This window comes from Pelophylax lessonae (assembly GCF_965119305.1).
Source record: "Pelophylax lessonae genome assembly, chromosome: 7".
In the NCBI taxonomy this organism is placed as follows: domain Eukaryota; kingdom Metazoa; phylum Chordata; class Amphibia; order Anura; family Ranidae; genus Pelophylax; species Pelophylax lessonae.
In genome coordinates, this window is record NC_138774.1 from 177186909 (window position 1) to 177202975 (window position 16067).

Here is a 16067-nt window from a genome sequence, read left to right on the forward strand (position 1 = left end):
CCGAAATTATACTTTTAAGTGGAAATGTATCCGTAATTAATACAACAATATATTTGGAGTTGCATGCAGACTGCGGGAAAGACTTTTTACATTTGGTTTTGCTCTTTAGGTAGGTCTACAAGAAAAAAAATTACCTGGATTTCTGTCCTGGGCCTGCAGCAGATAGCAAATCCTGCCTGTGACCTGGAGCTACTCCTGCACTACCCATAAATGTAGTACAATTCACCTGGATGAGGGTAATGGGGGCAATGTATGATAAATGACAGTAGGGGAAAAGAACTATGACATCATCCTGCCAAACAGAACCATGACATCATACCCCCACCCAGGAGAACTATGATTTCATCCCACCACACAGAGCTATAACATTATACCTTGAGAGGCACACACCATTCGCCTATCCCTGGAAGTCCTAGTATCATCACCATCACCTTTTGCCAGACGACTACAACTCTCAGCATGTTCCATCACTGCATATAGAAATACTACAACTTCCAGCACGTTCCATCACAGTGCACAGGGGGATACAACTTCCAACATACAGTACATCCGGAAAGTATTCACAGCACTACACTTTTTCTACATTTTGTTATTGTACAGCCTTATTCCAAAATGGAAAAAATTAAATTAAATTAAATGTTTCCTCAAAATGCTACAAAAAATACTATTAAAAACAAAAAGCGAAAAAAATCACATGTACATAAGTATTCACAGCCTTTGCTCAATACTTTGGCACCAATTACACCCTTAAGTCTTTTTGAGTATGATTCTACAAGCTTGGGACACTTATTTTTGGGCAGTTTCTCCCATTCTTCTTTGCAAGACCTCTCAAGCTCCATCAGGTTGAATGGGGAGCGTCGGTGCACAGCCATTTTCATATCTCTCTAGAGATGTTCAAATGGGTTCAAGTCTGGGCTCTTGTTGGGCCACTCAAGGATATTCATAGAGTTGTCCCGTAGCCACTCTTGTTATCTTGGCTGTGTGCTTAGGGTCATTGTTCTGTTGGAAGACGAACCTTCGCACCCGTCTGAGGTCCAGAGCGCTCTGAAGCAGGTTTGCATCAAGTATGTCTCTGTGCATTGCTGCATTCATCTTTCACTCGATCCTGACTAGTCTCCCAGTTCCTGCCACTGAAAAACATCCCCACAGTATGATACTGCCACCACCATGCTTCACTGTAGGGATGGTATTGGCCAGGTGATGAGCAGTGCTTGATTTCCTTCAGACATGATGCTTTCTATTCAGGCAAAAAGGTTCCATCTTTTTTTCATCAGATCAGAGAATTTTGTTTCTCATGGTCCGAGAGTCCTCCAGGTGCCCTTTGGCAATCTCCAGGTGGGCTGTCATTTTCCTTTTACTGAGGAGTAGCTTCTGTCTGGCCACTCTTAGTGAGAGTATTGGGTCACCTTCCTGACTAAGGCCCTTCTCCCTTGATCGTTGAGTTTGGCTGGTCAGCCTGCTCTAGGAAGAGTCCTGGTGGTTTCAAACTTCTTCCATGTATGGATGATGGAGACCACTGTGCTCATTGGGACCTGCAATGCTGCAGACATTTTTCTGTACCCTTCTTCAGATCTGTGCTTCGAAAAAATTCTGTCTTGGAGGACTACAGACAATTCCTTGGACTTCATGGCTTAGTTTATGCTCTGGCATGCACTGTTAAATGTGGGGCCTTAGATAGAGAGGTGTGTGCGCCTTTCCAAATCATATCCAATCAACGTAATTTGCCAAAAGTGGACTTCAATCATGTTGTAGAAACATCTCAAGGATGATCAGTGGAAACAGGATACACTTGAGCTAAATTTTGAGTGTCAAGGCAAAGGCTGTGAATACTTATGTACATGATATTTTTATTTTTATTTTTAATAAATTTGCAAAGATTTCACAAAAACCTCTTTCACATTGTCATTATGAGGTATTGTTTGTAGAATTTTGAGGGAAATAATTAATTCAATCCATTTTGCAATAGGGTTGTAATATAACAAAATGAGTAAAATGTTAAGCGCTGTGAATACTTTTCAAATGTACTGTATTCAATCATTGTATATAGAGAACTACAACAACTAGCATGTTCCATAGCTGTATATAAAGAACTGCACCCCAGAGGATGCTCTATTATTGTATATAGGAACCACAACTCCCAGCATTTTTTTATCACTTTATAGAGGTACCACAAATCTCAGCATAATCTGTAATTGTATATAGAGGAACTTCCAGCAGCTTTGTCACTGATTATATGGGAAATACACTTTCCAGCAAGATACATAATCTGTAGAAAAAGGAAGCACAATTCCCAGCATTTGTTTTGTTACTTTATATAGAGAAACTACAACTCCCAGCATGTTTTGGAACTATGTTTACAGGAACTACAAATTCCAGCATGTTTTGGTAGTGTACATAAAGGAACTATAAGTCCCAGAATGTTTAATTACTGTACAGTATATAGAGGAGCAAACCAGCATAAAAGGAGAGTAACGTTTTAGAGTCTTCCAGCTGGTCCATCTGCAGAAAGTCATATATTCATAGACTAAGCCCACTGTGTACTATTTAAAAAGATCAGCCCGCTCTTTCCTCTGCTATATTTTGCAGCTTATTTAATGTTTAAACTTTTGTCTGGGAAAATTGTGATGTTGAACTGTTTCATAGGATGAATTGGGAAGGATATGATGGGAAAAACATTCAATAACAAAAGAGAATGACACGCCATCAGAAAACCCCTTGTAATGCTTCTCTCCACTGGGAGTAAAGGACTACGTTCAGTTAAGGTTGGAGTAAACAACTGCTGAAATTTACAGAGAAAAATAATTGGTGGAAAGTATTTACACAGTAATGATAGTGCCTAAGAAATAGATTTGGCTGAATATGGAGATAAACAGAAAAGGAAAATAATAGAAGAGAAATGAAATGGCTTCACATTTGTGCAAATGGGAAACAGAGCTGAATAAAACCTTTAATGATACCCAATGGCTAAAAGTGATTAAATGCAATTACCAGTACTCTAAATGTACAAACTATTGGGAGATGGCCCAAAAAATCCATTGATGGTATTATACACCATACATAACCACTAAAGTCCAACCAAATAACACCAATGAATGCTGGAGGGGCTGCAGCCCAATAGGCACGCTGACACACATGCTCTGAACATGCATCCACCTACGTAGTTTCTGGGTGGAAATTTTCAAACTAATTTCCCAAGTTACAGGGTTTCTGGTCAGGCCTAATGTTGAGCAAGCCATTCTTAGTGTCAATGTGTCCTAAATCAGCCCTCAAATTTTCCACTCGCCTGCTCGCATTCTGCGAGTGGAAAATTATGTTGGGCGAGCTCTGGGGAAGAGAGGAGAGGAAAGCCGGATAATGTCAGAGCGGCAGATCATCCCGCTGTAATAGCTTCAATTGTAATTTGCGGGGCGCTCGCCGACACACACAGTCCCGCCTCCTAGCCCGACTTCTTTGATAGACAGAACACCTGGCCAACCAGGACGTGTGACGTCTATCAAAGGAGACGGGCTAGGAGGCGGGACTGTGTGTGTCAGCGAGCGCCCGGCAATTACAATTGAAGCTGTTACAGCGGGATGATCCGCCGCTCTAACATTATCCGGCCAGCAGTGGCATACCGATGGGGGGTGTCAAGCCGGTGTAGCGTGAAAATCAATCTCCCAGAGCTACACCGGTACTCGCGCCGATCATCTCATGTGTAGGCAGCTGCTCCCTAAGTCTGTGCTGCGCTGCTCACGGGTGCTGGAAGCAGGTGAGTGTCCAAGGATTTAGCAGCCTCCCTGTGTGACTGGATAGGAGGAGCGGTGGGGCGGCTGCATATAGAGGAATTGATCTTTCCAGCTGGATGTCCGATTCTCCTCTCTGCAGGCACTTAGCAGCTGCAGGAGGATTATGCAAAGATCAATTCCTCTTGCAGCCACCCCACCGCTCCTCCTATCCAACTTCTTTTTTTCTTTTGCTGGCCCCCCAGTGCTGTACAGCCCCCCCCCCTCTTCAGCCCTCCCAGTGCTCTTCAGCCCCCCCCCCTCCAGCCCTCCCCCAATGCTCTTCAGCCCTCCCAGTGCTCTTAAGCCCCCCCTCCAGCCCCCCCCAGTGCTCTTCAGCCCCCCCTCCAGCCCCCCCAGTGCTCTCAGCCCCCCTCCAGCCCCTTAGTGCTCTTCAGCCCCCCCTCCAGCCCCTTAGTGCTCTTCAGTCCCCCCTCCAGCCCCCCCAGTGCTATTCAGCCCCCCCTCCAGCCCCCCCAGTGCTCTTCAGCCCACCCCTCCAGCCCCTTAGTGCTCTCAGCCCCCCCTTTAGCCCCCCCCAGTGCTCTTCAGCCCTCCGCCCTCCAGACCCTTGATGGGCACTGATGAGGCTGCACTGATGGGCACTGAAAACATTGTTATTAATATTTATTTTTGTAACTTCTGCATTAATTCAAAAACATTTAACAGTGTAATTTTGAGATAATTTATGAGGGCGTTTAGGGGCGGAATTAGGGGCGGGGCGGGGCAGGGTAGGGGTTGGGTGGGGCAACTGGTGGCGAGTAACCCTTAAGGCCTGGCTAGTAGCTCAGGACTTTAAATTTTGAGCCCTGTCCTAAATATCTACCCCTTTAAGAATGATATCCATGCATATCTGGTTTGCTGATAAAACAGCCATACTGTGGAATTGGAAATCGAATGCAACACCTGATGTAGGAGAAGTTTTACATCAAGTGAACGAAATCTATCAATACGAACAAGTGTTAGCATACAGAGAGGGCAAGAATTCTCATTTCGAATATCAATGGTGTCCCTGGCGCTCTATATACCCAACCTGAACGCCTAGCTGGTAGGAGAATGTGTAGATCACTTTGAACATTTTGCGTTTTGTCGATCTGTTTATTTTTGTGATATTTTTCAAGACAATTCACTAACAATGCTGCGGCCCAATCGTCTGTCTCTAATGAGATTGCTCCAGATGATGAGGCATGCAGATATTGTCTTTGAGGTGTTCTTTAACATCCTCAAACATCTTTAATTACAAGGTTAGCACAACTATTAGTCTAAAATAGTTGTATTGTTTTATAATTATTAAAATGTTAAAACTCTTTCCATATGGCATGGCCATACCAAATTAACCTTTCGATGCATTCATAACACCTCTATACGAATGATTCATATATATATGATATTGATCATATGAATCCATGTCCCTGATCTGTAAAAACGAATATTTATATTCCTTCTGATGAAGCTGATTACTAATGTTTCTATTATTTGAATGGTTGAAAACTTCAATAAAAAAGTATTGGAAAAAAAAAAGAAGAAATGAAATGGCTACAATTGGTGTTTCTCACTAAGGAAAAAAAAAGCTAAATATTATTTTAGAATTTGGCTGAGGTTCTGCAGTTCCCTTTGGCATACCTTCCAACTTTTTAGGATGGCAAAACGAGGAACTTTTTTAGTAAAAGTATTTGGTCATAGGACACACCCCCTTAAAGGAGATTTATATATATAAAAAATTGCTAAACTCACAAGTGTTTTTTTTTACCACGATTATTCTTTAATACACACATTCACCTACACATGTTGAACTGGATGGACTATTGTCTTTTTTCAACCTTAACTATGTAACTATACTGGCTTTTGAAATTTAGAAATGCAGCAAATAAGAAATTAGGTAAAAGGTTTAGAACTGCAAAACACTTTTTGAAAGACAAATAATACATTTTATCTACAACTCTATAGATCAGACCAAATTGAGGGACAAATGAAGAGGAAAGAGGGAAAGAGGGACAGAGGGATTTTGTTCTAAGTCCGGGACAGTCCCTCAAAATCAGGGACAGTTGGAAGCTATGCCTTTAGGAGCTGCATTCCCAGAATAAAATATGGCAAAAATTCCCTATATGATCATTGGACTGCTGACTTCATAATAAATAAGCACTATGGCCTAGTGAAGGAAAATATATTATTCCTATTGATTGATATCTGCTGTCACCTCCAGTACGGCTATGGTTTTGAAATTAGGAGTGGCTAAAACGTCTAAATACAAATATCAATTTATTTTGCAGTTTGTTAAACAAAGAGTACAAAGTCAACATTTTTCACTTTGTTGTCTACGACTCAATGCAAGTGCAACACATATAACAGCCCAGCCCACCGCAGCAGCAGTCCATTTACTGTCTGTACTTACCTGGGTACATCTATGTACAAAAAAATTTATGTAAGGAAGTGGAAGTGACTCTCCCCTGGACATGGAGATGAAGAAGCTGGAGAGGGATTACCTTGGATTAGGAACAATTATTGCAGTCAGTTTTTCTGGCAAATGCACCGGGGACGTATAAACAGGTGCCCGGGGACTCGTGTTTGTTTATGGAGGAGAAACTGCTGAAATTAACACAATTCCCTCTAAACTGGGTCACCAGAGGCATTTAAAGAGAAGCAGTGCCTGCGCTCCTTCAATTTTAAATCGGCAGCAGTTTCCTGACAGGAATAATCCTCCTCTCCATTTCTCCATTCACAAGGGATTAGTGAGGTGCTTATAAGGTTGCCATAAGCAGTACAAAGGAAAACTGACATGAAAATTCCTCTTAGCAGTGAAAGCTATACTACAGTCAGAACTGAAAATGTTCAGGAGACGTGGCCTTCCTGTCAAGTGGCTCTTACTGCCATCCCAGCATTCATCTTCTGTACCCACCTTCCCTGATAGGTAAATACCCCTACGGCTGCTGGTATCCTCATCATCTTAAATCATATTTAGTATGAGCCTTCACACACACTAGAGGACAAAAGGGATCTGGCACAGAAAATATTTACATGAAAAGAGGCTGCTGTCCCCTAGAAGCTCATTTCTACTTGTTTGTGACTAGCTCCTTGATGGCAAGAAGTTGGAAAAGCCAAGATGAGAATAACCATTTTTAAGACACATCCTCTAACTGAATCAAAAGATAGATGAAATAAAGATGAACACCTATAGTGATAAAAAAAAAAAACTGTCAATAGGGTGTGATGGGTGCAGCTTGGTCTTAAGACGAACTACATGGATGGAAAGCACAGTGTGACCTAAATCCTCAGGGCAAATCCTATGGCTTTGGGGCCTGCTAAAGAATCCAATCCAGCACACTTAATGTAGCACTTCTGAGAGAGACTGAAGAGATCTCTAGGTGGCAAACAGACAAAAAGAGCAAAGTGCGCCGACTAATTGTAGTGGGTGTATGAACATTTATTAAAAGGAAATTAGTTAGCAACTCACATGAAGTAAAACTAATTATGTTTGTCATGGTTTTTAGATTCCCAGCTAGGAAGGACACCAAAGAAACTGTCACGGTATATACACATGGTCTGGATGGCACCTGCAATAGCTATGAGAGACAGCAAGGGGGCGCCAATTTAAGTACAGCAAGGTGGAGAGGTGGACACAGCACACACTAATTGGCAACTCACAGTGTGTGTGAATGATCTCATGTATTGAAGTCATTGGTGCATTTTTAGCTGGGAGGAGGAGACATCCAGGATCCCAAAATGGTGCTGCCGCAGCAATGGGTAGAATGTGAAGAAACGGGAAGTGACGCCAAAGGGTGTGGAAACCAGTTTCGAGGACCACACCTCTTTTTCAATCTAGTTGTGTCCACCTCTCCCCCATGCTGCACTTAGATTGGTGACCCCCAGTTCATATCCAGTGTATCCACTGTGACAATTCCTTTGGAGATCTACCCAACTGGGAATTTATTTGACAACCATGATTTTACTTCATATGAGTTGTTAAATCTCTTCATTTAACAAAATGTTCATACACCCACTACACTTTCTAGTCTTAACACTTTGCTCTTTTTGCCTGCACACCTATTGCTCTTTTTGCCTGCACACCTATAGCGATGAATGCCAAAAACAATTTATGTCTATAACAATGGACTAGTTCTCTTAAATTCTTCCCAGTTTCAGCACACCTTCACAGACATACAGTACAGTGCTGCTTACACAATACTTTTAACAGTGTACATCTGTAACAATGTACACCAATAACAATATGCAGCTTTTTACTTTTTCATAGTTTGCCGTTCCAGTGGAAAAAATCTTGTTGGGTCTGTTCTAAAAACTCATCTTTATGTAACACACAGGACCATAAAAGCGGTATTCTATCCATATCTCCAAGAGATTAGAATCGAAGCATAATTTCCTGATGGTATCTGGCTAGTCTTCCCCACGTTGCTTTATGAATGCGTTCGTGTGAAGGACCCCAGAGAGTCAGTCAAACTCACACAAGACTCATGTAAAGTAAAAAAAAAAGTTTCCTTATCCGATGGCTTCTGACATGCAAGCTATGTAACACAAAGGGAGATTTTGCCAATTTTGAGCACCTAAAGTGTGAGAGAGTCACAACACCCAGAGGAAACTGCAGAACAATGATGAACCATAGCTGGAGGACTTGCCAGGACTAAAGAGATAAAGGGCTCATGACGGCAAGCAGAGCAGTACAAATAGTAGTTTGGAGGTTACATTCACCCTGCTTTGCATTACGCTGCATTTCTCTGGACACATCAAGTACTTTTAAGGTGCGGCTGAACTGCAGATAAAAGCATGTCAAATGCAGGCTCCTCTTGTAAAACACTGCTGTTGTCAATTGAACACATGTTTACATTAGGATAGCAATTGCAGTGTTTGAAAAGAAGACTCTTTGACATGAGCCCAGATATCTTCCAGCATCCACATATTGAAGGCATAACTAGACTTTTGTTTTCAGGTGCAGTTTGGCAGAAGGACAATATTTCACCTTTGAGTTTACCCTGCCTGTGACACGAAGGCTTCTGTGCATGTTTATACCAGCCACTGCAAACAGTGAGATCTGTGCCAAAATAAGCTTCATGTAAACTCAGAGACAATTGGAATTGGGGGCTGTGACGCCTTAAACTTTAATTTAGAAACCTCTGCAACTCACACATAACACACAGAAAAAAACATTTTGCCTTGAGTAAACACACATGGGAAGTACTGTGTTGAGGGCATATATTCAGCCTAGAATTTTAGTTCCTCAGCAGTATATTGGCTGAATACCAATTAATTAAATTCATTGTTGCCATGAAATAGGCACATTTTTAAAGAAGTATGGTCATAGCTCTTTTGGTCCTAGTTCTCCTGCACTTCGCTCTGCACTCCTGTGTCCCGTATTCAGTGGACAATGGGCTAATGTCCTCTGTCGGCTGAAATCACTCAGCTGATCCAGGCTCTGGAGTGATCTTGATTTTAATGCTGGGATCTACCCAGATGCCTGAACGGGCAGCTAGCTCAGCCTCCCAGCAAGCCACTTAGAGCATGAGCCAACCGCTCCTGCCATTTCCACAGTCTAGAACTGCAGTGAGCGCTGGAGGGGCAGAGTAAAGGCTGATAGTCACCTGCTCTCTGCTCACTGAAGACTGAGAAATGAGCAATCATCAATCTTTGATTGCTCAGTTCTTCTTGGTCTTAGAGGCATCATTGGACCGATGCTGCATCCACCTAAGTACCAATATTTATTTTTAACATTTTTTTAGGGCCCATTCATGCTAGAATGCCATATTCCATGCCTGTTTTGGTTTCCTGCACCATATTCAAATCACACTGCCTTGAGATCTGCAGCAGGTATCAGTGCAGAATTAACGACATCCCAAACACAGGTAGCATGCCCACACCAGATCGCAATGTACAAAAGTACTATGCAAGCCGGTTGCAGTGCATTTCCAAAAGCAGTGCATTCACTACTTTGGTGTGGTGTGGTGCAGTGCGATTTTAGCCCATTGAAAATAAAGTGTGAATGGGCCCTTGAAGACCAATAACCCTAAATGTAAGATATTTGGCACTGTTGTTACAGTACATGGTTGTTAAATTTGCGGTGTGGCTAACAGAACCCTTGGTTTTCTGCTAGTGGTGGTTTTAGACAGCAAGAACCTCTAAAATAACTGCATTCTTCTGAGGATTGAAAGGACTGAAAGTGGGTTGCATACAGCTAAATTACTTCCTGAAGAACAGTTTTAATTTCTTTTAGTTTTTGCCATTACGTCATTCACTAGCTAATTGAACGACAAAATTAAAAGTGTATTCATGCAAACCCAGTCACACAAACTAATCTAATTTACAGAGAGATGTGGCGTACATGTTATAATATAGAAAAAGGATGACCATATTCTCAATTCCACTGTCAAGGTCGCATCCTAACTACACTGTAGCAATATATGTGAGTCCGACAAGTTCATGAGTCAGCCCACAAGGCAGGAAACTAATTAGCCAGCTGATAAATACTACTCCCTTGTACAACATAGTTCTGTTTACCTCCCAATAGACCAAGTCTGGACAGTATGGTCAACTGCTGATCTGGTATCATCCCCGGCAGCCTACTTTTTCAGAGAGACACTGAAGTTCAATCCAACATAACTTTACTATGGATAATTGCAGGACAGACAATGTTTTTCAAGTCTTTTGAAGTGTAAGAAGACAATGATTTTCTTAAGCCTTGTCTCTACAAAGAACAAACACTGACTGAGGGAACAGAGAAGAAACAGCGTCTAGCTAAATATAAAATAACTAGCACTAAACAGGAGGGGAGGACAAGGACACACCAAATCACACAGTACCCATTGTAGTGACCCTGGACCATCTTTTTATTTCCAATATATAATAAAGTGATTTATTGACTGGTTCTCCAGAAATTGCCACAGTGTTAGGTTTCACAGCAAAGACGTATTTCCAAGCAAAGAACCCATGGCATTGCTATTATCCCTAACCAATGCTTCACTTCATACACTTCACTAAATTCATACACTTCACTGAATTCCCTGCTTGCTGTAGGGAGACAGGTCCTCATACCAATGCTGTATGGAGACAGGTCCTCATATCACTGCTGTACTGGGACACATCCTCAAACCAATGCTTTATGGCGGCAGGTTCTCATATCACTGCTGTACTGGGACACATCCTCAAACCAATGCTGTATGGCGACATGTTCTCATATCACTGCTGTAGTGAGACAGATCCTCATACCATTGTTGTATGCAGACAGGTCCTCATATCACTGCTGTACTGAGACAGATCCTCATACCATTGCTGTATGCAGACAGGCCCTCATACGATTGCTGTATAGGGGGCAAGTACCATTTTCATGAGGGGACAGTTATTCTTAATATCATTGCACAGAGACAGGTCTTCATAATATTTCTGTATGGAGGCAGGTCATTATATCTTTGCTACATGGAGACAGGGCCTCCTACAATTACTGTATGGAGACAGGGCTTCGTACAATTGCTGTACGGGCCCCCTACCTTTTGAAAACGTCACAGGAAGTGACGAAACGCGTCAAGGTTGTGGAACGCACGTCAGCACGCTACGCACCACATGGAACGCAAGCCGGAACACTCCGCTCGCCACTCTGCTAGGAGGTGTTTGGAAGCGGTTTCTTTGCCTGCAAACTTGGAGTTTGAGTCTTTCTTCGCTCCGATTTTTATGAATATTTGATGAATAAACTTTTAAAACGATAATACACTATCTGGAGCCTTTCTTTTAACCCCATATCCTGAGGATTGAGATCGGGTAAGGAGGAACCTAACCTGTATCCCACCAGGATCATCCACAAAGGGGATCCCCAATCCGGCCTGAACGGCCTCCAAGCGCTGTAGGTCCTAGTGCTATACAGCACATAGGACCAAACAATTCTGGTAAGTAATTTATTTCTACCACAAGCCACAGGAAAAGAGGAATCCACGTCATGAAAGTCACAAACTTTTATTTATTGAGCATGAAGTTTATTTTATTCACATATATTGATCACCACTGGAAAAGACTTATTTATCTATTTATCAATTCCTTGGAACTTTTTATTAATTTTCATGTGTTTAATTGATTTGTATTTTCACTTATACTGTAAAGATACGTTTTCAACATTGTTCACATACATTAAGTTAATTGTTTTTCTGCAGCAAGCGCTGTATATAGCCTAGGCTATTTTTCTATCATCCATTTTAAATCTACAGCTGCTGCCACACAATATATATTTTTATATTTATATCTCACTAATCACACACAATTTTATATTTTTATCTTATATTTAAACAAAACCTTTTCCGAGGAGCGGGGAGATACACTAGTATAGTGTTATCTTTTTTCTATCATTATATCTTTGCTACATGGAGACAGGGCCTCGTACAATTGCTGTATGGAGACAGGGCCTCGTACAATTGTTGTATGGAGACAAGGCCTCGTACAATTGCTATATGGAGACAGGGCCTCGTACAATTGCTATATGGAGACAGGGCCTCGTACAATTGCTGTATGGAGACAGGGCCTCGTACAATTGTTGTATGGAGACAAGGCCTCGTACAATTGCTGTATGGAGACAGGGCCTCGTACAATTGCTGTATGGAGACAGGGCCTCGTACAATTGCTGTATGGAGACAGGGCCTCGTACAATTGCTGTATGGAGACAGGGCCTCGTACAATTGCTGTATGGAGACAGGGCCTCGTACATTTGCTATATGGAGACAGGGCCTCATACAATTGCTGTATGGAGACAGGGCCTCGTATATTTGCTATATGGAGACAGGGCCTTGTACAATTGCTGTATGGAGACAGGGCCTCGTACAATTGCTGTATGGAGACAGGGCCTCGTACATTTGCTATATGGAGACAGGGCCTCATACAATTGCTGTATGGAGACAGGGCCTCGTACATTTGCTATATGGAGACAGGGCCTCATACAATTTCTGTATGGAGACATGGTCCCATACCATTGCTGTACAGAGACAGGTTCTCGTGATATTGTTGTATGGCAACAGTATATCTATCATAGCTGAAATCTGTAAAGTTTCTAGAACTTTTAGAAACATTTAAAGGACAGGTTTACCATAACTACAATTTTCCCCAAATCCATCCCAAGGCCAAACTGCACTATTCCCTCCTCCAGCACACTATCCCCAGCTGCTAACTCACCAGATCTATAGTCTCTTCAGTGTTTACAGACTAGCAGATGAAAATCTTTTCAGCACTGGGCCACATAAGACTGAGGATGGGTTCACACTTTTGTGAAATAGATGCTGTTTTCCCCGCATTAAATTTGCCTGACAGGAGACTGTGATCGGCTCTCAATGGAGCCAGTTCACACACCTCCGGATCGGCCACTGTCCGCATTGGAAGGGTCCTGTGCATCTTTGGTTTCAGGTGCGAATTCAGGCAAAAATTCGGACCTGATTTACACCTAAATCGGTGTACAGGGATGCACTGGACCCCCTGCTGGGACCCGCGGCCACATCAGTGTGAACCCAGCGTCAAGATTCTGAAGGTATATGGCCCAGTTCAAGTCAATTGTAGTAGAAGTAAGTCTTTTAAAGTATAACTATAGGCAAAACGTTATTTTCATTTTGGACAGAGTAAGGGAAGGTTGTAACCCCTTTTAGATTTTTTTTTTTGCCATATGTGTCCCATTTCAGAGATTTCCCTTCACTTCCTGTCTCATAGCCAAACAGGAAGTGAGAGGGAATCCTTGCAAATTAGGGAATCCTTTGGGAATCCCCAGGTCACCAGAACAAATGTCCCCATCAGAGTTTCTCCTCTATTATTTTCTGTGGACAACCCACTTTTACTTTCAATGATAATGGTAAACAGGACAAATAGAGAAGGTGAATCTTCCTTATGGGGGTACAGACAGCAATAAAATATGACAGGTATTCTAATCCCTCTCCACTCTATCCAAAACTAATGTTTGCATTTAGTAATAATTTAAAGATACACTCTAGTCATTTTTTAGCTGTGGACAGAGTGGGGATATTTTTCCATACTTTCTGTCTCTGACACCAATATAAAAAAGGGGATGAAGTATAAAAATAAGAAAATACAATAAAAGCATTGTTAGAAGTTCTACCCTTCTCTACTCAAAATGTGATTTTGTCTTTGTCTCTTTTGGAAGAAATGTGCCACCACTTCCTGTCCTGATAGAAAATGAAGAAAAATCTCCCCAATATGATAGAAAATGAAGAAAAATCTCCCCAATATGATAGAAAATGAAGAAAAATCTCCCCAATATGAACACAAATGTCAATAAAAACCTGTTAGAGGCTCTAAAAGTCCCTATGTTATCTACAATGAAATAAACATGTAAGCTGGATAGCTGGGGATGGGCTTTAAAATAAAGTTTTATCCATTCTTGAGGCAAACAAATCAGAGTTGATAATTGTGATCTTAGGGGAAAGGGAAGGGGGAGGGGGAGGGGAACATAATTTTAATACAGACTTTCACAGTGAAGGAAATCTATTCCAACCCATGTTATAAATGTTGTAGACGACGTCCTGTCTGATAATTCCATGAGGAATAACAAAAATGCAAATTATGTAGCAGGGAGCAGCAAAGTGACATAAACATTCGTTGTGGCTTGAGCGTGAGAACTTTTACACACGGGTGTGAATGGTCCCAATGGCCCTTCCTCACAAACTCACAAAGTAGTCTTTTTCTTTAGTTGCCATAGACCTTTAAATTAGGGAATGTTATACAGGTGTTCTCCAGTCATACTTCCTTGTCTCTGCATTTAACTGCCAAAAAGCTGAACTTTTCATACTCACCAACTCTCCTCTACAAGCTCACCCTCATCCCTACTAATTTTTATTCTCAGAAAATATCTCTCCATAAGACAATTCACTGAAGCAAACCATTTAAAATTTCCTTTACAAAAGACAGATTCAAAAACATATAAAATTTGTTAAAAGTTATAATAAGTGAAATTAAAGCTTTTCCAAGCAACAACCAATCAGATTCCATCTTTTCTGAACTTATGCCAGGAAATCAAAGAATCTGATGCAGTGTAGCTGCTACATACAGCATACTTTATAAAAAATGATTACCCCTCCTGGGCGGTCTGCTGCGACTCCGTGACCGACTGCGCTGCCTCTGAAGCTGTGATCTCCCCAAAAAGCGGTAGTAATAGGAGCGTCGTCCTGAATTTTTCCTGCTCACAGGCATGGTGACCTGGCTAAGGATCCACAGAGGGGAATTCCTGCTCCTCAATGATTCCACCTTTTGCTCAGTACTGGGGACAGTTCAGCCACGTCCGGGGCTCCCACAGCTGCGAAGAGTCACTTATAATCTGCTGTGCTTTACAAGACAGGAAAAGCTGGGGGAAGTTATGGGAAGTTTTTGGGGTGGAGGTACCTGTCCTGGGCCTGGCTGTGACCACGGAACAATGGTCCAGCCAAACAGCGACATGTCAGAAGTGCAGAGTGAGACCCTACAGGGTTTTCTGTACAGCATTGTAGGTAGAAGTCATGTTGACAGGGAAAGAGACGAGTGTAATGTGAGAGGGCTGGAGAGAAACTACTCACACCCCACAGCGAGACCTCCCCTCTTACTGCTACATAAACACTCTACACAGCAAAAAGAAGCCAACCGCACAGATTGCTTATCTCACTTCCAAGTTAAATCCGGACAGCATACAGACATCCAATCGATGGCCATGTCTATGTGGGATAAAATCAGCATAATGATTCCCCTTGCATCATGAAAACAGCCCAATCCTCGTTAGGATGAGAGCTATCTAACGTGTATGGGTAAAATCAGGTCTTCAGGTCTTCAGAGGATTTTAATTCTGCTCCTCAGTAACACTACAGCCATTTAAATGACTTGCCATATACACTCATTTTTGGCTAGTGCAGTGAGAGACTGTCTGTGCCAGTCAAATCCAATCCCGAAAAGTTTACTTCATTTACTGAAGTTTGTAAACTGTTTTTTTCAGCAGCCACTCAGATTTAACTGTGCACAGGAATAAATACGATTTAGAGAAGGAAAGTCTGAATCTTCGTTAGGACACATGACCAGCAGAGAGCAAATTGCAGAGAATTTTCAGTGATTTTTCCAATGAAGTGACAGGATGGGTCACAGAGATACGCTATCCAATCTTATCAATACAGACAAGTCTAGAAACTGCGGCTCAAACCGTAATCACTATCCAACAGCAGAACACAGAGAAAACGTGAGAGCAATATGATGCCAATAAAGAGAAATATATTATACAGCCTCGTGACTTTTATAACTATTGTAAATTCAGATGAGAATTTTTCTTCTTTGGCCACAATGGAGTGTCGAGTGTCCGCACAGTATGTA

The 16067-nt window shown here is 41.9% G+C and overlaps 1 protein-coding gene across 8 annotated transcripts in view; it reads right to left on the bottom strand.

Annotated features, from left to right (window-relative positions):
- The window catches only part of DAB2IP (DAB2 interacting protein), a 695389-nt gene extending 680145 nt beyond the window's left edge, over window positions 1-15244 (bottom strand). For all 8 annotated transcript variants that reach the window (XM_082263572.1, XM_082263570.1, XM_082263568.1 and 5 more), the window contains exon 1: window positions 14813-15244. In XM_082263572.1, coding sequence (XP_082119698.1) covers window positions 14813-14930 — 118 coding nt within the window. In that variant the 5' untranslated portion in view covers window positions 14931-15244. The remainder of the gene's footprint in view (window positions 1-14812) is intronic.
- Window positions 15245-16067: the final 823 nt, after the last annotated feature.